This window comes from Dasypus novemcinctus, chromosome 8, assembly GCF_030445035.2.
Source record: "Dasypus novemcinctus isolate mDasNov1 chromosome 8, mDasNov1.1.hap2, whole genome shotgun sequence".
NCBI classification, from domain to species: Eukaryota; Metazoa; Chordata; class Mammalia; order Cingulata; family Dasypodidae; genus Dasypus; species Dasypus novemcinctus.
The window spans coordinates 85,907,347-85,930,849 of NC_080680.1; the positions used below are offsets into that span (position 1 = coordinate 85,907,347).

Consider the following 23,503-nt stretch of genomic DNA (forward strand, 5'->3'; position numbering starts at 1 on the left):
GCTTCGGTTTCAGGGGATGTACACTGTCTGAGCTCTCAGAGATGACCCCTGCCACCTACCACTGTAATTGACCCCAAAAAAGGAGTTGAGAGGGGTTGCTAACATGCCAGCAGCACATTCCTCTGGTGCTACCGCCTCAACAGTGAGTGGTTAGGGAAGTTATCTGGCAGAGCACAGCTGATATGGCCTTATGTAGAGATGTCACATGCCACCTCAATGGAGGATTAATGCAGAGTTTGAGGTCAAGTGTTTAGGCTGAACCAGCTTCTATTTATGAAAAGGCGCCTCCAGGAGGAAAGGCAAGAAGACTGGTTTGACATGGTTGGTCAGAAGAATGACAAGCAAAGTCAGAATTCAGCTCTCTTCACCTACAAGCATACTGCTCCTTTTAAAACTAGGCTCTTGCTAGTTTTTTCTTGTCAAAATCTGAGTCTCTCTGTCTCAAGATGGACCTGTGTACAAAATAATGTGTGTGCATGCGGGAGAAAAATGCCCCATGACTAATGTTGTGAGTACTATTGGGGACTGACCCGTTTCACAACCGAGGGGAACTTATGGGAGAACAGGGTGGAACGAGGTGACAAGTTCTTCAATTCTGCAAGGACCAAAAAAAAAAGACTAGGGAAACGGACTTTGGCCCAGTGGTTAGGGCGTCCGTCTACCACATGGGAGGCCCGCGGTTCAAGCCCCGGGCCTCCTTGACCCGTGTGGAGCTGGCCCATGCGCAGTGCTGATGCGCGCAAGGAGTTCCATGCCACGCAGGGGTGTCCCCCGCGTGGGGGAGCCCCACACGCAAGGAGTGCACCCATGGGGAGAGCCGCCCAGCGCGAAGGAGGGAGCAGCCTGCCGAGGAATGGCGCCGCCCACACTCCCCGTGCCGCTGACGACAACAGAAGCGGACAAAGAAACAAGACGCAGCAAAAAGACACAGAAAACAGACAACCGGGGAAGGGGAGGGGAATTAAATAAATAAAAATAAATCTTTAAAAAAAAAAAAAAGACTACATTAATTTTAAATGTTTAAAGTCCCACACTCTTCAAAAGAAGCAGACCACCTAATACAATGGAAAGTAGAGAAAGACCCCCACTCGACTCACATAAATTGCAGATAGCAGGATGACAGTCAATCATAGACACCCACTGGTCTAATTCCAGTTCTTGGCTCTGCTGATAGCTGCTTCAGAGAGGCGTTCCTGAAACCCCAGTGTTATACTGTGAGACTCTTCTTTTTATAAGCTTAAGAGAACACTGGAAAAGAAAAAATTCAGTTGGGGGACCCACCACTTATTTCAGTTCCACTGAATCAAAATATTCAGGACTGAGGTCCATGCATCTGTTTTATAAAAAAACTCCAAAGGTAAGTTTGAAACGCAGTCAGGATGAAGACCATCAGATGAGACTATTCCAGAACAGAGATCTCACTATGTTCTAGCCTGCCTAAACAAGTCAACAAAATCAAATTAATACCACATGTAAAACTTTTATTAAAATATTTTAAAACACAACTTTCTAATATGCATAACTCTAACCTTCCCCTGCTATTGACCCAACCCAAAGTATTGTAATATTCAGGGCCTGAAAAATGCCAAATTCTTACACAGACTTTTTAAAAAATATTTATTTATTTATTTCTCTCCCCTCCACCCCACCCCGGTTGTCTGTTCTGTGTGTCTATTTGCTGCGTCTTCTTCATCCGCTTCTGTTATCAGCGGCACAGGAATCTGTATTTCTTTTTGTTGCATCATCTTGTGTCAGCTCTCCGTGTGTGCGGCACCATTTCTGGGCAGGCTGCACTTTCTTTTGCGCTGGGCGGCTCTCCTTACGGGATGCACTCCTTGCGCGTGGGGCTGCCCTGTGCGTGGACACCCCTGCGTGGCAGGGCACTCCTTGCGCACATCAGCACTGCTCATGGGCCAGCTCCACATGGGTCAAGGAGGCCCGGGGGTTGAACCGCGGACCTCCCATGTGGTAGACGGATGCCCTAACTGCTGGGCCAAGTCCACCGCCCTTACACAGACTTTTGATGTTAAGGTAGCCTTTGTTTGTCAGCAACTCTCTAGGATATCAAAGGCTTAAGAAAGAAAACATACCCAGGTCTTAAAGATACTCAATAATAGGGGAAAAGCACTTTAATAAAACTGAAATTATGATCTACAGGCTATGCTAGCAAACACTTGTCAAATCCAGCAGTCTTGCTAGTGCTATCTGGTGATAGCAGTGTCTATCCAAGAGTTATCTGCACTGCGGTTAACAGACAGTGTGTTAGGTGTGGTTACCAATGTCACTGTCATACCCTGGAGATAAAGGTTGCCTTTTCAATCAACTGCCCATCTCCTTTCCAGAGTAGAAGAAATTAGCTATGGGACACACAGCACCCAAAAGCCAAATTGAGAAGATGTGGTTGACAAGGCTGTTCAAACAGCAATATATCTGTATATTAGAACTCAGCTGTGGATTTTCCAAGGGAATGAGATGGAACTCTTCATATTGGTCTATTTTCTATGCTTGCATCACAGCTAACTACACTTAAAGGTGCTAGCACTGTCTCTAAAACTCAACTGAGGCCTGTTTGTAGTGATTTCCTATGCCTCCCTCCAATCAGAGTTGGTAGTTTGAGGGTCCTGAAACACAACACCAAATAGGACATGTTGAGGAGACACCGAGCTATGACCTCAAAAAGGCAGCCCAACAGCATCCAGCCCCTTTCCTATGTGGAGGACCCTAAGTCCATGTGATATCTGGGGAGAGTCTCTGGGGAAAAACTCTTGTTTAATTCCTTTGTTGGTTCCTTCTGATGTTATTCTTGAAGACATGCATGCTGGTTAATGGAAGGCTGTGTAGATTTCTCAGAGCCACAGAAATGGGAAAACCTCTCTACTTTGCTGTGATCTGAAAAAATTCACATACATTCTGTATGGAAATAGACCAAACGGTTTAATAGTAGGTAAAAAAACCAAAAACAACCAAAAAACCAAAAAAAACCCATACATAAAATATAAACCAAAAAAACCAGAACAAGCACTCAAGCATCTTTAGTTTTTGGTTTCTGTTGTTTCTTACTGGGTGTGTATATGTCAGTGGAGAATGTCCGTTTAAAGGCCTGTTGCAGTATTTGTCTGTGAAGAGGATCTGAAAATGCAGTTGGTCACAGGAACAGAAAGGAATGACGACATCCACTCAACTTCTCCATCCACCAAACCCTTGGACAGACCTGCAAGGAAGCACCAGAAGAGAATGGCGAAATCAAGATTGCTTCTTACGGTTGAAGGGCTTCAGTATTTATGCAACTGACTTATGTTCAAAGGTTTAGAACTTTGAATTTTTAATGTTGCTGCAATTCTACACAGAAGTATAGAGTGAGGATATAAAATTAGGACTTGGTAATGGGCCTAGAGTCTAGTAGTCAGCATGGATCTTCTGAGACACTAACAGGAAAACATAGAAAAGCATCTCTCAAGGCCTGCCTTCCAATTCTTTGCTCTTTGAAGGCATATTCTTCTCCCTCCTTTATTTACTGCCCTTGAAAAGGCAAGGACTGGCATCTCCTGCCTTACTATAGAGATTAGTAAGTTCACAATTAGAGAGGCCAAAACCCAAATACATCACTGAAACCCCATGCTTCCAGGACAAGCTATTAAAACAGGAAAAAATGGAAATGAAACGTACAAATCTAGTAAGAATTAGTATTTCAATAGTATTCTTTTACCATACTACACACATTTATGCTTTAAATTAAAGTCAGACTCAAAACTGGAGATGAATACTTACGAGTTAGGTGATCCAAAGCTGAACCCTAAAAAACAGACGAAAATGGTGAACTTAAAACACACATACACTTGAAAAACAAAGGTTGCCTCGAGGCCAAGTTCCTTCCCTCTTTTCATTTTCTCCTCCCTGACTGTCTGCAGGAAGGGCAGGAAGGTACATGCAGAAACTGCTCTATTCTGAGTTCATCCTCCAGATCTGGCCAGATCCATCAGGGAAAAACAGCAGGGGAAAACCTTTCATTTTTGAGAGTTACCATTTCAGTATTACAGGGCTATTCCCTCCTACCCCTCCCTGGTTGTAGGCAGTCTCTGGCATGGTCCCTCTTACTAAGACGCACTGTTACACAGAGAAACATGTCATTATGAAAACTTGTTTTTTTTTTTTAAAATATATATTTTCCATTCACTTGCTTACTCTTCTTTTAGAGGAACACAGAATCTAAGCCTGGCTCTGATGCTAACTGCAGGATTCTTTGGGCAACTTACTTAACCCCTTGGGAGTTTTTCTTTCTTCATTTATAAAGTACTAATGATACTTAACTCATGTGCCTCATAAGTTTTTTGCAAGGATAAAAATAGAATATACATATTCTGCTCTTTGAAAGAGTGTTCAACAAATACAAGAATTACCAGTTTTCACACCCCGTATGTTTGTTTTTTTTTTTTCCCATCTGCTGGCTTGGACTTTTAAACCAAGGTGGTATTATTATTATTATTATTATTATTATTATTATTATTATTATTTTGGTTTCTCGAATCTTGAGAGAAAATCAAGTCAGTCATTTCTTCATGTGGTAGGAAATAGCACAATGTTTGAAGTCTAATTAAAACCTATATTTTTTGGCTACTCTCAGTTTAAATATTAAATGGAATAGCCATGTGAGAAAAAAATGAGGTGAAAACTAATTTCTCTGAGGGAGAAGGCATACATTTGGGTGTTCAACACAAGAGGGGAAAGTTGGAGTAATCTCGGTGCTTGTGAAAGCATGTCTGGCTGCCTACCTCCTCCACCTGATCCAAAACCAGAGAATCCACCGCTCTGAGTTCCAAAACCAGAAGTCTGCTGAGACAGTGATCCAAAAGTAGGAGCATTTTGACTCGCGAGGGTGCCAAAAGATGTGGTATTACTGCTGCTCCCAAACCTGGTTCCAATAAGAAATGATATTGTGGTTAGTGTGGCTGTGCTGTCACTCTGCCATGAGCATGCCTCCACCTACTATCCTAACTCCTAAGTTGCATGGCACACATGACTTGAGGTGATTTAAGCTAGCAGCCTCTGAGAAAGAATAGGCTATAGCACAGAGCAAGGCTCTACCTCAGTTTTGGGAAGAAAAATAACAGGAATACAAAATGAAATCCAACTTGTCCAGGGCTGGACTCATTTACCATTTAGAAATTTCAGTTTATTCAGAAATTAAGCAGTATATTTCTTGTACTTTCTAACTCCAACAATTCTTCAATATCCATCATTTTAGTATTTCTCATTTATCTACAGTTTCTCCCCACCTACTCTGCTATTTATCTTCAGGTCTTCACTGGATCTTGATTCTATTTACTTTTAGTGATGAGGTAAAGTGTCTTCAATGTGCAAAGACCACCATGGGCCTGCACTTACTGAATTTTCTCTCCAGAAATGGGCCCTGATAGGTCCTACTATATTCCTTTCCAGATGGCCTGTCTGGGTTAGAGACAGTCTTATGGTCGGGGACCTAAAAGAAGGTAATGGGTTCTTTTGGAGATTTAATACCTGAATCAGTACTGGTTAGCCCTGTTCTACAAAACAGAACTAACCAGCCAGCCACGATTTATGTATAAGAGTCTTCACAAGGCATAATATGGTATTTTCTACTAGAAAAGAAAAAAATTATCTTCAAATAAATAAATTACACCTCAAGATTCCTAGTTTACCAAAAACCTTCCAGGAACTATGCAGTAGTATGTGCTAGGTAGTCACTGTAGATAGGCGTTTATTAAGACCTGTCAAGAATATTAACTAAAGTTGGCTCCAATTCTCCTTTCAAAGTTTTCCTTAACTTTAATTCTTTGTGTTTATTGAGGGAAAACTTATATGAAACCCAAGAAGCAATACATAGACTTGCTCCCTTTCCTCGAAACTTTCAAGTATTTCTGTATCAGCATCTTTCAAGGAAGAGAAAAGGTATGACTTATCTTAGTGGGAGCCAGGGGCTGGGTGTGGGACGAATGGGGATAGACTGCTAATGGATATGGAGTTTCTTTCTGGGGTGAGGAACTGTTCTGGAATTAGATAGTGGTGATAGCTGCACAGCTCAGTGAATATATCAGAAACCACTCAACTGTCCATTTTAAAAGGGTGAATCTTATATACCATATAACATTTTATTTTATTCTTTAGAAATTTATTATTCCATCTTTTTTTTTTTTAAGATTTATTTATTTAATTCCCCCCCCCCCCCGTTGTCTGTTCTCTGTGTCTATTTGCTGCATCTTGTTTCTTTGTCCGCTTCTGTTGTCTTCAGCGGCACGGGAAGTGTGGGTGGCGCCATTCCTGGGCAGGCTGCACTTTCTTTTGCGCTGGGCGGCTCTCCTTAGGGGGCGCACTCCTTGCGCGTGGGGCTCCCCTACACAGGGGACACCCTGCGTGGCAGGGCACGCCTTGTGCGCATCAGCACTGCGCATGGGCCAGCTCCACACGGGTCAAGGAGGCCCAGGGTTTAAACCGCGGACCTCCCATGTGGTAGACGGACTCCCTAACCACTGGGACAAGTCCGTTTCCCCCATATAACATTTTAAAAAATACTAAAAATTAGAAAACTTTAGAGAGGCCGAGGTAGACAAAATTCACCTGTATCACAAACTGATATGGGAATGACTGTGCCTTCAACTCTTTTCTAAGAGTGGCGCAATAGAAGAGCCAGTAGAATACAAGGGAGGAGACAACAACCACTCAATCGGCCATATCTTTGCCGTGTCAAAAGAACCAGTTTTTAACTAGTCATGAAAAGAAATGGGTTCATTATGTAACATGCAAATTTGTAGTCAAAGTGCCTTAACTTTAAATGTGTAGCAACTGGTGGTAGTGGTGGGGGGAGGGGGAAGGAACAAATCTTTAATTTATAGCATGTCATTTCTCCTGAAATGCAAGAAAGGAGGTAAAAGTTTCAGGGCTATGGGAATTTTTATTTTTAATGTAAACTTGTGGGTTCAGGTCACTTTAATAGTCTCTCACCTATGAACTCTACTTTGTGGCTTGTTCATGGCCAAGATCAGCTGAGTGAGGACAGAGGCCGACCTGGCCTCACATATTTACAGAACATACTTTATTTTCTCAAGATAAAGATGCTATTATCTTGCCAAGACTCATTCCAAGTACTTTTACACTTCCCCAAAACAAAACCATCTCCCATCTCCAAAATCTTTAGCTTTACATTTCTTGAGTCCAGTCCTGAGGGCAAGAGGTATATTAGAGTCACTTTCAATACCTCTTTTGAATGAGAGGCTTTGTGGTTATCATTGCATATACTTTATTGGGACTTTGTGGTGTGGTAAAAGGCTATTTTCTCCTTGGGGTTTTGGCAACCTGACTGAATTTCTGGGGCCCTTAAAAGCAAATCCCTAATATGGCATTTTCAAGTATGGATATGCACAAGGCAGTAAGAGCAGCTTTGAAAGCTGAACAATTATCAAAGCTCTTAAATGTTTTAGGATTACCAGTTAGTACCTACTATGGAAGCTGACTCCTGGGGCTGTGAAAGTGAATACCCATTCTGGGGGTCTGGAGCAGAACAGGGGACACAAGGAGTTGTTTGCTCAAAGATCATGGGTCTAAACCAGAATAATTCCAGGAGGAAAGAATCTGGTGAAAATTATTTATATAGAACTTTATAGAAGAAGTTACCACATAAGGGGTAATCTTGGGTATAGAACAGCCAAGTCAAGGCTACTTCTCTTCCTTAAATCAACTCCATCGGGTTCTGAGAGCCAGTACTTTGCATATCAGGGCATAGCAACACAGTTGATGTGCATCCACATATTGAACAGAATATGGACTCACTCTTGGAAAAGAGAAATTAGCCTCACCCTAGAGAGGAATCTTGGAGAAACTTGTTTGCTGATTTGGAGGGAGGGGTTGTGAATTCATAATAAAACTTTAGAAAAATTTAAGAACTTTCTTTTCAAAGCAAGAGTACTGAGCCCAAGCTCTTTTGATGGGTCTCTCCTCAGGGGGCTTACCCGAATCCTCCTGCGCTGGCAGCCGCAGTACCCTCTCCGAACACTTTGCCTCCCGTCGAGCCCAGAGGGCTTGTAAAGGCTGGGGCTGAACCGAATGCTGGCACCCCTCCAAACCCAGGGGATCCCCCAAAAGTAGGAGGGCTGCCAAACACTGGAGCAGCACCGAAGCCACCTGAGCAAAACAGAGGCAAACAAACAGAAATGGGGAAAAAGGAAAAAGGAGACAGAAGAGAAAACAATGAGTGATGAGAAATCAAATAAAAAGAGGAGGGAAAAAGGGAAATATGATGTTAGAAATTCTAATACAAACAACTATAACAAAGGGCAACATCCCTATTAGCAAAATAATTAAAAACAAAACAAAACAAAAACCAAACAAACAGACAAAACAACAACACCATCAAAACGCAAACCATCCTCCTCCATTTCCAGCAGCGTGTTCTGGGGTCCACTTAGAATAGATAGTTCCTTGGAATTCTCAGTATCCAGAGTGACCCTGTATTTGTCTGAGAAATCCGCAAGCCTTCCAGAGGCAAGACAGACTTCACTGGCTTGAACAGTCTGTTAAATCAGACCACCACCAAGAACCAACCTCGTGCATTCCAGATCCCTTCCCAGCTCCTGTGAGTGGTTCTGAGCCAACTCATTGAAAAATAATTTCCAAAAATGCCAATCCCTGTCCAGCTGTGAAAGAGTATAGATTTTATTACCTATCATCAGAGAGACAAGACATCTAATCTCATGGAAGCCCAAATTATAAAATTAGAAGCTCAGTATGACCTCTCAGGGAGAATCCATGAATTGGGTTATAGAAATGAAGAGAGATGCATGGCACTGGCTCTTAACCAGATACTTTTTATTTATTTAAAGCCTGAAGCCTCTCATCTCTCATCAGAGTCTTTGTCTCTCTACAGAAGACAAATTAAAAAAAAAAAAAAAAAAGAAGCTATTGTTCTGCTGGGAAGAACTATTCCTCAATAAATAGCAAAAGGAATTTCTTCTTTGGAGGAAGGCTGCTTTATAAATCTAATAAAATAAGAAGCCAAAAGTGAAGATAAGAGAGTCCAAAACATCTGCAAGTTCCCCAGCACTGATGCTCACTTGGCGACCAGGCTGGCTGAAGGGCAGCATTTATCCAGGTGATCACACAAAAGGGTCAGGCCATGCATGGCAGGAGTCTCCTTTGATTGGTAGAAATACCTATCCAGTGAGAAAATGGAAGTCCTTCCCTTTAACTATTCCTTCTGCACCTGATGGGGTTCCCAAACCTCTAAGATACCTCTTAAATTATTCTAAGGTATCAGAATAGACATTCAATACAAGTCTGTTAAACTGAATGGAACAAAAATGGTACCAAAAATGTGCTCTAAAGGGGACCATGCCCTACAAGGAGTAGAGTTATTTCTTGAAATGAGTAGTGGCCAGGAGTAACAAGTGAGTAGATGATTAGTGTAAGAAGATAAGGGATATTATTCTCTCCCCTTGTAGAAATGGACTCCCATTGTTAGCTGGATCAATCAGGCTATCCTATTACAAGCATAATCACACCACAACCTTCTGCCATCTGAATCAAGAAAGATCCAATACTGGGTATGAGAAGCTATCAGCTAAATTCTTTAGTTAACTGTTATTTCATGATTCAATTATTTGCCTATTTACCATCAACAGTGGTTGCACAGCTGAGAAGATACTTTTTACTAAGGCTAATCTTTGGGTTAACATTTGGCATTTAAAAGTCTTGAGTGAAATTCCAAGCCATGATAATGAAGACTGTTGGGTTACAAATATAACAGACTGGAAAAAAAAGTGCTAAAAAACCCTTGCAGTTCAATTATTTAAGACTGATCACAGATCTAGTTACACTTTCTTCCTAGACACATAAGGCTTTATCTAGTGCCTTGTACTCAATGTTGTTTAGACTTCTTGGTGGAAAGCAAAAAATGAGAAGTCACAGTGATACAGAAAGTATCAGAAGGGGAGGGCACACACACACACACACATACACACACACACACACTGCCCCCAAACAATAACAAACTGGGTCACAGCCAAACAAAATAAGAAGAGAACGGGCACTCTGATCTTACTTTTGGAGAGAGGCAATTCATTCTCAATGTTAGGGGGATTTAGATTTTATTAGATGCCATATTTTGAGTTTCTTTTCAAGAAGAAACAGAAATATTATAATCAACAATAAAGTTACTAAATTACTCAGGGGTCACTATATGCCAGGTGCTTTATAACAGTTCTTTAGCCCTCACAATAAATCTGGGGTGAGGAAATTGAGGCTTGGAGAATGTCACCTGTCCAAGTTTTCCAGCTGGTAAATGGTAGAGCTGGGACTGAAACAAGGTCTGAACCATTCAAAAGCCCATCTACCACCTAAACAACATGTGTCACACTGCCTCCCCCTCCACTTCCACTAAACTCTGCCATTCTAATAACTTCAGCAACAGAGGTAAAAAAAAAAACCACATTGGATCAGAGATAGCAATATCATCTCCTCTTCTATCTTCTCCTTAAACAATCTCCAACAGTATTATTTTCTAATGCAATTTTATTGAAGGGAGAATAACACTTTTGGAATTTTCAAAGACCCATATAAATAGTCTTACAGCTAGGAATGATAGTAATTCTTATGCCTTAGGCATTTGTACTGCCTTGGTGGGAAGGTTACTCCTTTATTTAAAGCAGTCTTTCCTGTGTTCAAAACTTGGAGGCACCTCCTTTCATAGAAGCTCTCTGGGACACCACACAAGTTTGCAGCAGCAGATACACAAAGTTCCTGAAACAGAGTGTGATCTTTCCTTCACCCTCACTTGGACATTTTTCATTAAAAACTAGTTCATTCATCTCAAGTATCTGAAAAGCAGATATCTCTGTTAAGAGTTCTCAATCTATGTGGTTTCATGGGACAAATAATCAAGTAGAAAAACTATTCTAAAAGGTGGGAAGATACACTTTCTCTGTGACTGAAAAATAAAATGGTCAGATTCTCAATCAGGTGGGACACCATCCCAGGATAAGGAACCACATATAAGAAAAACATGAGTCAAAGAAACAATGATCAGGTTCCTTAAAAACAAACAAGAGTCCTGATGATTAACAAACTAAAATGTCTCAGTCAAGTCTTCATACTTATCGTGTTAACTAGAGTCAAAAACAAATAGCCCTTTTCTTTTTAAATCTTTCATGGGGGGTGGGGTAGGGTGGGGTGGAAGGCATGACACAAGAGGGGAAAGCCAAAAAAAACAAAGCTGCAATGCTCATTTCTAGACCATTTTAAATTCTAGAAAATGAGCATAAGAAACTGGCAACCAAAGACTGACCTCAGGTCATAGGTGTGAATTAAGATGCACAGCACATTTGGAAACCACAGCAATTTAGGCTCCAAAATGTCATGTTCCACATACTAATTTGAGGGGGCCCCTCCTCCAAGTATTGAGCCACCTGTGCAACTGGTTCTCAGGTTGGATACTTTGTCTAGAATTAGCATAATTTCAAAGTATCCCATACACGAGATGGAGAAGAATCCTACCTGCTTATCCATGTGGAGTTTGCTTTCAAGAGTTGCTTTCTCAGCAAACATCCTCTCCCCTAACTCCTGCCTTAAAAAAGTCTTTGCACATAATTTTCCATGCAACAGGCCAGGAATGCAGACACTCTTTAGATCTCAGAGACAGAAACAGGGATAGAGAAGCAGTTGACAGAAAAGACGTGTATGTTTTCTTATCAAAATACATTGTTCTTTTAATTATAAATATGATACATGATTATAAAAAATTCATATAGTAATGCTGGGATAAAAAGTGCTGGTATGTTTTTTTCCCTTGGTCATATGGGTATGTTCCAACTGTGAAAAGTAACTGAGCTGCATACTTATTTTTTATTTTTTTTTGCATACTTATGATATGTGGAAACTGCATATGTATATGTAATGTATACATACACACATTAAACTTCAATTACAAGTAAAACCAGGGAGTAGATGTGGCTCAAGCAGTTGAGTGCCTGCTTTCCACAAGGGAGGTCCTGGATTAGGTCCCTGGTGCCTCTTAAAAACAAAACAAAACAAAACAAAAAAAAACCAACTCAGCAGAGCTGATGTGGCTCAGTGGTTGAGCATTAGCTTCCAACATATGAGGCCCTGGGTTCAATCCCTGGCCCCAGGACCTCAAAAAACAAAACGAAGCAAAACAAAAACAAAAACCTAAAAATGATTTGGGAAAGAGATGGAAAAATGACTTAGACATAAGTATTAAATAGATAATCTATCTTGACTATTTCAGGTAATGGGCACCAGAGCAAATGTGACTCAAGACACTTTCTTCTTTATATTTTAGTTACCATTATCTTATATGTTCCCTTTGGTTGTTCTGTAATTACAAATATTCATTACATATTCACAAGAAGCCTCTAAGTTCTCTTAAGGGTTGTATTACACGCCTTCGGTGCTTTTGAACATGACGCAGAAGGCCTGGAACAGTGTTAGGAACACAGTAGATGCTTGAAAAATATATAAATAAATTGGGGGGGGGGGAGTAATTTCATCCATATTCCAAATCTACTCCCTTAAGATATGCACCCTAGGGATACCTCCTTTTATCTATGCATATAAAAATATAAATAATATGTATAGGAGTACCTGTTTTATTTGGAGTAGAAAACCCAAAGCCTTGGGATGCCACACTTCCTCCTCCAGAGCTAAAAGTGCCAGTAGGTTTCTGCTCTCCAAATGATGAGCTGGCAAATCCACCAAATGTTTTGGCGCCACTGTTTCCAAATAGGTTAGAGGTATCTGGAGAGATGAAGAACATGTGTGAGGGAGCTCAGAGGGGGGCAGAAATGTCCTTATTTACTTCATAGAACAGAAAAGGAAGAAACCTCAGTTCTTTTGGGGGCTCCAAAATAAGTCCCTAACTCTTTAAACTATGGTAAAGGAGAGAATACTTGTTGTTGGAACAATATTTCACTGCAGAAGATTATTCTTTGCTTGTGAATAAACTAGCCAGTAAGAAAAAGTTTTGAGACTGTGGGAAGATGGCACAATAGGAAGCTCGAGAAATCAATTCCTGCACCAAAACAACTATTGAACTGGTAGGGACTCTCTGAATTAACTATTTTGAAACTCTGGAGCCCAGGGTGAAGCATCCAGGCAAGAGGTGGATGAATAGGCTGGTAAACTGTGGTGATTATAGGTAAATTTCACCCTCCATGCAGGGGCTAACATTCCCTATCTGCCAAATGCATGGCAGACAGGAGTGGGGGCTGCAACCTGGGCTCCTGGTACAGCTTGCTGGTGTCAGAGTGGGCTGTAAGACCTAGGCCTCCAAAATTCAGGGCTGGTTGGTCTGATCCTAACTTTTGATCAGCTACTTCAGATTGCTGGGAGGCTGGCTCAGCGGGCAGCCCCTGTTCCAAGCCCCTCTCAGCAAAAGCAGCTTAAAAGCCTTAGAGGCAGTACCTATTTTTTTTTCCTCCCCTTTTCTCTTTCCATTCCCTGTTGGGAGCAAAAACATTTTGGAAAAGACAAATGGATAGCAACAACAACAAAAAACAGGAAAAACAATAAAAAACCTATCAAACCCAGAGGACTGGGGGAACTACATTTCCAGAGTTAAAATAATGTAATACTCAGAATTTCCTGTTACAAGTTTGAGCTTCTGGATACAGAATATGTCAATCTCAAATAACAGTGCTCCTAGCTAGTCTTTCTCAGTCATTATTGTAGTCCCAATTACTTAGCAGGGCTAAAGAAGGTAGCTTCAGGATTAGGAAGCCTGTGGCACAAATGTCACAAAGGGAGCTGCAGGTTCATTCAGTTTGGACTCAGATATCTAAGTGCAAGGGAGTATGTTAGACACCATGTAGAACAAACATAAAACGGTGTCAAACAAGGCAAAACCTGGGAAGAGTTAAATCACACAACAAGGCTAGCAATCAAAGGAGGCAACGTGATGGACCTGAGCTCGGGAAACACACCTGGCATAAATCCTGGCTATGCCACTTTGTCGCTGAGTAAGTCCACACGCCCTTTCAGAGCCTATGCTTGTTTATCTATAAAATGGGAATGGCCACATCTAGAAGTACTGTTTTAAGAAGTGATTAGACTACTTATACTGATAATCTAGCACCCACTAGGTGATCAGTAAAGGTTAGTTCCCTGCTACTTGATATTACATGAAGGAATGGAATACAAGGGTTGCAGATTTCCAGACAGGGAGTGATCACTGCAGCCCAAGTGATCCTAAGAGAAAGCTGCATTGAGGAAGGGACTTATACTCAGCCTTTAAAGAAGAGTAGGTTCAGAAGGGTGAAGCAGAGGAAAGAGTGTGAACTCTGGCAATCATACAGGAAGAAGTGAAGAGTATGTGAGTATGAAGGACAGCAAGCAGATGAATTGACAGAAGCAGAATGAGTGTACTGAGAAATAGAGTTGAAGTCAGGAAGGCACTTGGGGCCATTCCACAGAGGGCCCTTAATATCAGTGCAAAGAGTTTAGGTTGGATTTTATCCTACAGTCAATGGAAAACTGCCAAAGGGTTTTGGGAAGAGAAAGTGGCAAAATTAGAGCAGAATTCTTTTTGTTTGTTTTTCTTTTCTTTTCTTTTTGTTAAAGCAGAGTTTTAAGATACTCAATTTGGTATGTACAGTGGAGGCAGAAAGAAGAGTCTGGAGACTACCTTGAAAACCCAGATGATTATGGGAAACACATCTCACAATAATGGAGAGAAAATAGACAAAAGAACAGAGAAGGAATTGTTTGAGAGGCAAGAAGAGAATCTGGACAAGTGATGAACAAGCCCAGGAAGAAGGGGTACTCAAAAGTTTTAAATGTTGCAGAGTCATCCAAGAAGAAAGAGGCTGTCACAGGTGATTTTGTAGAAATCATTAGTATTGTGGTGAGGACAATGCATTTCCCCCAATGAATTCTAGCTCCCTTCTCCATCTTCCTTCCTTTTAGCCTACAGCTGGTCCTCAGGGTAACTGCCTCTTTAACTATCAAATCCTACACTTTAAAAAAATAAAATAAAATCATGTTATTAAGCCTTTCCTGGAACTCCTGCAAATTCATTTAAATTTCCCTCAAACATAAATGTAAACCATTGGTTTACAATTTAACAGCCAACAGTGTCTGGTATCAAGAATAGATACAGGGAAGGGGACTTGGCCCAATGGATAGGGCATCCGCCTACCACATGGGAGGTCTGTGGTTCAAACCCTAGGCCTCCTTGACCTGTGTGGAGATGGCCCATGCGCAGTGCTGATGCGTGCAAGGAGTGCCGTGCCACGTAGGGGTGTCACCCGCGTAGGGAAGTCCCACACTCAAGGAGTGTGCCCCATTAGGAGACCACCCGGTGCGAAAGAAAGTGCAGCCTGCCCAGGAATGGCGCCGCACACACGGAGAGATGACACAACAAGATGATGCAACAAAAAGAAACACAGATTCCTGGTGCAACTGATAAGGATAGAAGTGGTCACGGAAGAGCACACAGCAAAAGGATACAGAGAGCAGACAACGGGGGGGTTCGGGGGGGAAGGGGAGAGAAATAAATAAAAAAATAAATCTTAAAAAAAAAAAAAAAAAAGAATAGATATGTTTTATACCAGAATTAAAGAATTAGAAGCAATGGTGTTCCAGTAAATGTTTAACAACAGGTTAGGGTGTTGGAGCGCTGATTTGTAGTGTTTGCCACTGTGGCTGATTTCAGGCTACCACTGAGATATCACTGAATATGTGAACCACTGCAAGATAGCTACAGTTCACTACTGAGAAGCCAATTCTTTAAGAGTTAAAATTTCTTTTAAAACAATTGGCTAGTAACAATCTCACAGATGCTAACCTACCTATAGAATAAACCAAAATTTTTAACCAGCTTGCCTACTCTGTGCCAGGTGCTGTGTATATGCATAATCCAATTGAATTCTAGCTCTGTCAATTCTCAGCTTTGTAACAGAAAAAAAAAATCACTTAATCATTTTAAGCTAGTTTCATCAATGGAAAAGTTATAAGAGAGTCATCTCAAGTAGGTAGTAAGGAGCCCTATGGTTCTTTGATGATAGCTGGGTAAAACATGGGAAAACTATGCATGTGTATCTCTGGTTCCTGACCCCTGCTTCAGAATGAGTCTATGTTGATCTGTTTTATATATCAAACTTCCGCTGAAGAGTTCATCTGCAAAAACAGTTTTTGAGAACTACCAGGCTCAATTTCTAAGAGCCCTTTATTGTAGGATTCTAAATCCATCCTAGCAGACTGAAAGATGAAGAACAAAAATTTCTGATTATATAATTTTACAAGTTAAAAGAGTATGTCTCTCTTAATAAGTGATTGTTCCTTACATATTACCAGAGTGGACAGTGACATCAAAATAGCTGCTTTTTGATCTGCAAATTCAGAAAAAAGAATTAGGATAGAAATTTTGCTATCAAATATATAGGCCTAAGGAAATATGTATTATCTATAGAATATTAGCTCTTGATTTATTTATTTATTTATTTTTTAAAAAGAAATGTGTAATTTTTTTTTTAAAGATTTATTTATTTATTTAATTCCCTCCCTCCCCCAGTTGTCTGTTCTCTGTGTCTATTTGCTGCGTCTTGTTCCTTTGTCCGCTTCTGTTGTCGTCAGCAGCACGGGAAGTGTGGGGGGCCCCATTCTTGGGCAGGCTGCACTTTCTTTCGCGCTGGGCGGCTCTCCTTACGGGGCGCACTCCTTGCGCGTGGGGCTCCCCTACGCGGGGGACACCCCTGCGTGGCAGGGCACTCCTTGCGCGCATCAGGACTGCGCATGGGCCAGCTCCACACGGGTCAAGGAGGCCCGGGGTTTGAACCGCCGACCTCCCATGTGGTAGACGGACGCCCTAACCACTGGGCCAAGTCCGTTTCCCGCTCTTGATTTATTAAGATCTTGCATCATACATTAGATGAGAGAGGCTAAGATGACGATGACAGGTTCCCAAGTTTCCACACCAGCCTCCACAAGCAGGAGGATATAATATTTTAAGATTTAAACAAACAAATTTCTTTCCTTTCCAACCATGAATGGACAGATCAAAAAATTTTTAAAAATTAGCTAGAAAGAAGGTACCATCAGATACAGCTTCAGGTTAAAATAAAATAAAAATGTAAGGAATGACTGGGAACAGAAGCAGTTAAGTACCCGCCTCCCACAAGGGAGGTCCTGGTGCCTCCTAAAGAAAAAAAAAACACCAAAAAGACGAGTAGACGAGAGAAAAAACAGCAGATAACAAGTACAAAATAATGAGCAAAAAACAAGCAAAAACAATGAGCAAATACACAAGGGAGTCATCTCTGGGGGGGAAAAATAAAAACAAGGGATGAGAAATAATGAAGCCTTCAACTTCTGGGTGACATTTTTCTATAGTAGCTGAATTTTAAAACAATTTCAAAGAGAAGTACTACACAAATGAAAATCCAGATGCTCTTCCCTCAAGCATACATAGCTTGTTCTGCTGCTGCTCATTTATGTTTGTCTGCTTGCATTCACTCCAAGTCATTTCAATCCTAAGAACACAGTGATTTAAGACTTGAGAAAGAGTAGGGAAGTAGCTCAATGAAGATCCCCTCCCTGCAGTTCTGATGTCCTTTCATGATTACTCAGAACATTTTATTAAAAAAATAAAAATAAAAATAAAAAACAAATCACTGATTTGGGGTAAATTTTAAGTGGGCATTCTAGACCTTTTCTTTCCTTTCTATATTTGTCACTGAAACTTTTGATAACCCCATGAAGAAGACAATGGCATTATGGGATTTAGGGGCTAGTAAAACTCTTTTTCCACTTACTTGGGGTGGCTGTAGATCCAAAGCCCCCGCTGGCCGAGCTGAATGGGTTTTTGTTGGCTGCATCTTGGCTGGGTTTCCCTCCAAGGCCACTGAAGAAACCTCCACCTCTTCCAGCATTTCCAGTCCCAAACACACTACCACTGGAAGAGGGTGGCTGCTAAGAAAAAACAAAAGGGGCAGGAAGCAAGATCGGATGAGAGGTCATTGTAAAATTGCAGGCCATATCCATGGGCAGGAGGCCTCACAACTGGTACAAGTGGAAAAAGCAAGAGAACTTTGAATAGTTCTGTATGGATGCTAAAATAATCACAAAAGAAGTGGGACTATGGACAGGGACTTCCTACAAATCATAGTTCTCAAGCTATTCCATGTTCACAATTTTCTGAAAAGATAATTTATGGTAAATGGGAACTTAAAGTGTTTATCTGCCTTGATGCCTTCATTTTCTGCTTGCCATGATGCCAGGGGCAAGAAAATCAACCCTCAAGAGTCCCCCAAAATGTAAAAGTTTGAAAACATTTACAGGCTTCATGAAAACACTTCTGATTTCTGTGTGTTAAGCTGAACTGATCAGCAACTAATGGTAAGTGCTTTACGCTGTCTTTTCTCTCAATTTCTGTACTTTGATTCCATAATGACTTTCCCAGTATTGCAGAAATCAGCTTAAATTAGCTGCACTGTTGAAACGATGACCATAGCTGAATTCTGTCCAAGTTTGCAAATCCTATGTTCAGAAGATGCTGCTAAGCTTGGGGACACTTATTGACTCAAAGTATATCAAGCACCAGACACTATTTCTCTTTGGAAATTGGTTGTTTGAAAGATCAGTAATAGATCTGAGGGGCCGTTAATATTAGTTAAGTGAGAACGTTAATATTAGTTAAGTAAGGTAGAAGAAGATGTGCATTTAGAAATGGGTTACGGTATACAGGGACCTTACAGGAGTCCTCTCCTAAATCAAGAGTGGTGCAGTACTCTTTCTTCTGTAAACAGGAATAATAAATTACCCACCTTAAAAGGGTGAATGAACTAAATGAGTTAAGAAATTTAATGCACTTTAGATGAATGCTTGGAATATAATTATGTGCTCAAAAAATGGTTGCTGCTCAGTATTTTAATAATAGAAACAAAATGCTTAATCACTATCCCCCTTACACGGTGTAGTTCAATCTCATCTATCTTTTCGCGTCCAGAACACAGGAAGCTAATTTTTGCCTTAGGGCAATGTACTTGCTAGTCCCTCTGCCTACAATGCTTTTCCCTAGATCTTTGTTAAGGTTTTCTTTCTTTTTCTCTTTCTTTCTTCCTTTCCTTTATTTTCTCCCTCAACTTTGGCTGACTTCCATTCATTTGGATGAAGCATATGACATTGTCAATATATGAACATATATGGACATTTTGCCCTACAGACCCTAGCAATTTCATAGGCTCCAACTTGATCTTTTTCTTTTTTGAGGTACCACAGCTGGGGATCTCATATCTGGGAAGCTGGTGCTCAACCACTGAGCCACACGAGCTCTTCTGAATTGGCTTTTCTCATTTGTTCCTTTTTTTTTTTTTCATTTTTAGGAGGCACCGGGAACTGAACTTAGGACCTAACATATGGGAAGCATGTGCTCAACTGCTTAAGCCACATCTGCTCCCTAATTTTTAAAATGTGATTTGAAAATGAATAGCCGTAGAAATGAACGGAAGTGGATAACTAATGCGTCTCTGAAATGAACTGATAGTTATTGCATCCTCATAAATGGGCTAGAAAGGATCCTATTTATTTTGTGCTAAATAACAATAGTTTAAAATTTTTAATTATGGAAAAATTTAAAAATGTATAATGAACCCATCACCCAGCTTCAACAATTATCAAGTCATAGCCAAATGGGTTTACACTCCTCTATTTACTTCCCTTCATCCTACAATAGTATGAAGCAAATCCCAGATGCGATAGCATTTCATCCACATTTTCCAGTAAAAATCTCTAATACATAAATTGTAGCCACAATACCATCATCTTTAAAATTTATCAATAATTCCTTAATTATCAACTCCCAATTGTCTCTTAAATGCCTTTTATTTTTTACAGTTTGGTTCTTTAAATTAGGATCCAAATATGCTCCACATATTGAGACTGGTTTTTATGTCTCTTAAGTCTCTGTTTTTCCACATTTGATTTGTTAGTTTTAAAATTTTAGCCATTCTAGCAAGTATGAAGTGGTATCTTGCTGTGGTTTTGATTTGTATTTCCCTAATGACTAACAATTTCGAACAAGTTTTCATGTGCTTATTGGCCATTAACACATTCTCTTTGTAAAATATATGTCCAAATATTTTGTTTATTGTTTGAAGTTGGGGTGTCTTTTCGACCAATAGGAATTCTTCATATATTCTAGACAGAAATCCTTTTTTGGATACATATATTATAAATATTTCCTCCCAGTTGATGCCCTGCCTTTTATATTTTCAAAATAAAGTCTATTAGTTTGTAATTTTGAGGAAGTCCAGTTTTCCTCTATTTTTTTTTTTAATGGTTAGTTTTTGTTCCTTGAAATCTTTGATTACATAATGGTTTATAACAGTGGCACTATTAACATTTTGAGCTGGATAATTCTTTTGTTTTGGAGGGTTGTAGATGTTTAACAGCATCCCTGGCCTCTATTAGAAGTTAGTAGCACCTCCCAGCTGTGGCAACCAAAAATGTCTCCAGACATTGCTGAATTCCCTTGGGGAGCAAAATCAATCCCAGGTGAAAATCACTGGACTACCCCAAGGCAGTAAAGATATTCTCCTAAGTTTTCTTCTAGGAGCTTTACAGTTTTAGCTTTTACATAAAGAAATGTCAACCATCTTGAATTAATTTTTGTGTAAGGTATGAGTTAAGAATTATGGTTCAATTTTTTTTCATACAGATAATCAGTTAATCCAGCATGATTTGTTGAAAAATTTTCCTTTCTCTGTTGCATTGGTGCTGTTATTTAAAGAAAAATCAGGGAAACGGACTTGACCCGGTGGTTAGGGTGTCCGTCTACCACATGGGAGGTCCGTGGTTCAAACCCCGGGCCTCCTTGACCCGTGTGGAGCTGGCCATGCGCAGTGCTGATGCGCGCAAGGAGTGCCCTGCCACGCAGGGATGTCCCCTGCGTAGGGGAGCCCCACGCGCAAGGAGTGCGCCCCGTAAGGAGAGCCGCCCAGCGTGAAAGAAAGTGCAGCCTGCCCAGGAATGGCGCCGCCCACACTTCCCGTGCCGCTGACGACAACAGAAGCGGACAAAGAAACAAGACGCAGCAAATAGACATAGAGAACAGACAACGGGGGAGGGGGGATTAAATAAATAAATCTTTAAAAAAAAAAATCATTTGGTTGTATATGTGTGGCTCTATCGGGTTTTCTATGATGTATAAATGATCTATATGTTTTTTTTTTTAATCTCTCCCCATTTGTCTGTTCTGTGTGTCTATTTACTGCGTGTTCTTCTTTTGTCTGCTTCTGTTGTTGTCAACAGCATGGGAATCTGTGTTTCTTTTTTTTGTTGTTGTTGCATCATCTTGTTGTATCAGCTCTCCATGTGTACGGTGCCATTCTTGGGCAGGCTGCACTTTCTTTTGTGCTCGGCGGTTCTCCTTACGGGGCGCGCTCCTTGTGCGTGGGGCTCCCCTATGCGGGGACACCCTTGAGTGGCATGGCACTCCTTGAGTGCATCAGCACTGCACATGGGCCAGCTCCATACAGGTCAAGGAGGCCCGGGGTTTGAACCACAGACCTCCCATGTGGTAGACGGATGCCCTAACCATTGGGCCAAGCCTGCCTCCCATTGATCTATATGTTTATCCAAAGCTGATATCACACTCTTAAAATGATGTATTGCAAATTCTCCAACTTTTGTTGTTCTTTTTCAATATAATTTTGGCTACTGTAGGTCCTTTATATTGAACCACAGAATACAGAAAATGATTTGAATGATTCTTTCTCAGTTCTCCCTAGGATGGTATATAACTAGTACATTTCTAGACATACTGGAGAGAAGTTAATTAATTATATACAATTGGTGCCTTAGGGCATTAATGGCATAATTCTCTGGTAGGACCCCTGAAAATAAAGATGCTAGTCTAAAGATTATAATAGGCACCCCTAACTTATCACTGTCTATCTTTAATTAAAAATATACTGCTTCCCAAGGAAGAGAGTCTGGAACTACAAGCAAGATAGTCCCATCCATCTGCCCCATGTGATCGAAGCCCCCTCTCAATTAGAGGCAGAGTGGGCATCACTCCAAATCCTCAAAATTGGGGACTAAAGTAGACTTACTATTATTCTATTATAGACTTATTGTTATTTTAGCATGGGAAGAACTTTTATCATTGATGTGGAGGCAGTGGCCACTGGAGGTTCTGAGGGGAGAGGGAAAGGTAGGTGTAACATGGGGGCATTTTTGGGATATCGGAATTGTCCTGCATGACGTTACAATGATGGATACAGGCTATTATATAGTTTGTCACAATTTATAAAATTGTGCGAGACAGAGCATAAACTATAATGTAAACTATAATCCATGGTCAGTGGCAATGCTTCAATATGTGTTAATCAATTGCAAGAAATGTACACTAATGAAGGATGTTGTTAATGTGGGCAAGCGTGGGAGGGGTAATGAGTGGGATATATGGGAATCCCCTATATTTTTTAGGTTTTTATGTAATCTAAAGTATCTTTAAAAAATTTTTTTAAATGCATTTAAAAAAATATACTGCTTTAATTTAAAAATGAAGCTTACAACAATGTAATTCTATTTATTCCTTCTCTTGACCTTTTTGCTACTGTTGTCATATATTTAGTATTTCATTTATAACCTCATAATACATTGTATCCCTGTATGTCATGAGTTTTTTTCCTTTAGCTGCTTTACATTTTTCTTTTCATATTTAGTTTTCTGAAGATTAACTATTCTTCTGCAAGTATAATGTGCCTAAGTGTGGTTTCCTGGCATTTATTCTGCTTGAGATTCGCTGAGTTTCTTGAATTTGTAAATTTATGTTTTTCCTCAAATTCAGAAAAGTTTTGGCCACTGTTTCAACTATTTTTTTCTGTGTAATTCTCTGTGTCATCTCCTTCTGGGAGTCTGATTACACATAATCATAACCTAGTCACTATGTTGTAAGGAAGACCATGCCACAAGGAGAAGCTACATAAGGTGTTTTAGCCAGCAGCGCCAGTTAAGGTCTTAGACAAATGTCAACAACCAGACAGAGAAGCAAGTCTGCAGAAGACTGTAGTCCCCAGCCTTCCAATCTTCTAGCTGAGACCACAGATAATGTAGAATAAAGCCAAGTCAACCCCACTATGCCCATATGTATTTCTGATCCATGGAACCTGTAACTATAACAAATGTTTTTTTTTTATGCTGCTAGGTTTGAGGGTAATTTGTTACATAGACTAGATAATTCCAACATTCATGGTTTAAATATGATTTTTGTACTATGTGAAATTTTTTTTTAAGATATTATTTATTTCTCTCCCCTCGCCCCTCTGTTGTCTGCTCTCTGTGTCCATTTGCTGTGTGTTCTTCTGTGTCTGCTTGCATTCGTCAGGCGGCACTGGGAATCTGTCTCTTTTTGTTGCGTCATCTTGCTGTGTCAGCTCTGTGTGTGCTGTGCCACTCCTGGGTGGGCTGTGCTTTTTTCATGTGGGGCAGCTCTCCTTGAGGGGCATACTCCTTGGGCTTGGGG

At 40.5% G+C, this 23,503-nt stretch overlaps 1 protein-coding gene across 12 annotated transcripts in view; it reads right to left on the reverse strand.

The window, feature by feature from the left end:
- Nucleotides 1–2,915: 2,915 nt before the first annotated feature.
- NUP214 (nucleoporin 214) overlaps nt 2,916–23,503 on the reverse strand; it is a 143,763-nt gene continuing 123,175 nt past the window's right edge. For 7 of the 12 annotated variants that reach the window (XM_058302202.1, XM_058302207.1, XM_058302208.2 and 4 more), the window contains exons 31-36: nt 17,790–17,946; nt 12,625–12,777; nt 7,980–8,151; nt 4,770–4,909; nt 3,769–3,793; nt 2,916–3,211 (exon numbers count right to left, since the gene is read on the reverse strand). In XM_058302202.1, coding sequence (XP_058158185.1) covers nt 3,178–3,211; nt 3,769–3,793; nt 4,770–4,909; nt 7,980–8,151; nt 12,625–12,777; nt 17,790–17,946 — 681 coding nt within the window. In that variant the 3' untranslated portion in view covers nt 2,916–3,177. The remainder of the gene's footprint in view (nt 3,212–3,768; nt 3,794–4,769; nt 4,910–7,979; nt 8,152–12,624; nt 12,778–17,789; nt 17,947–23,503) is intronic. The other 5 variants (XM_058302210.2, XM_058302209.2, XM_058302205.2 and 2 more) reach the window with 1 other exon arrangement.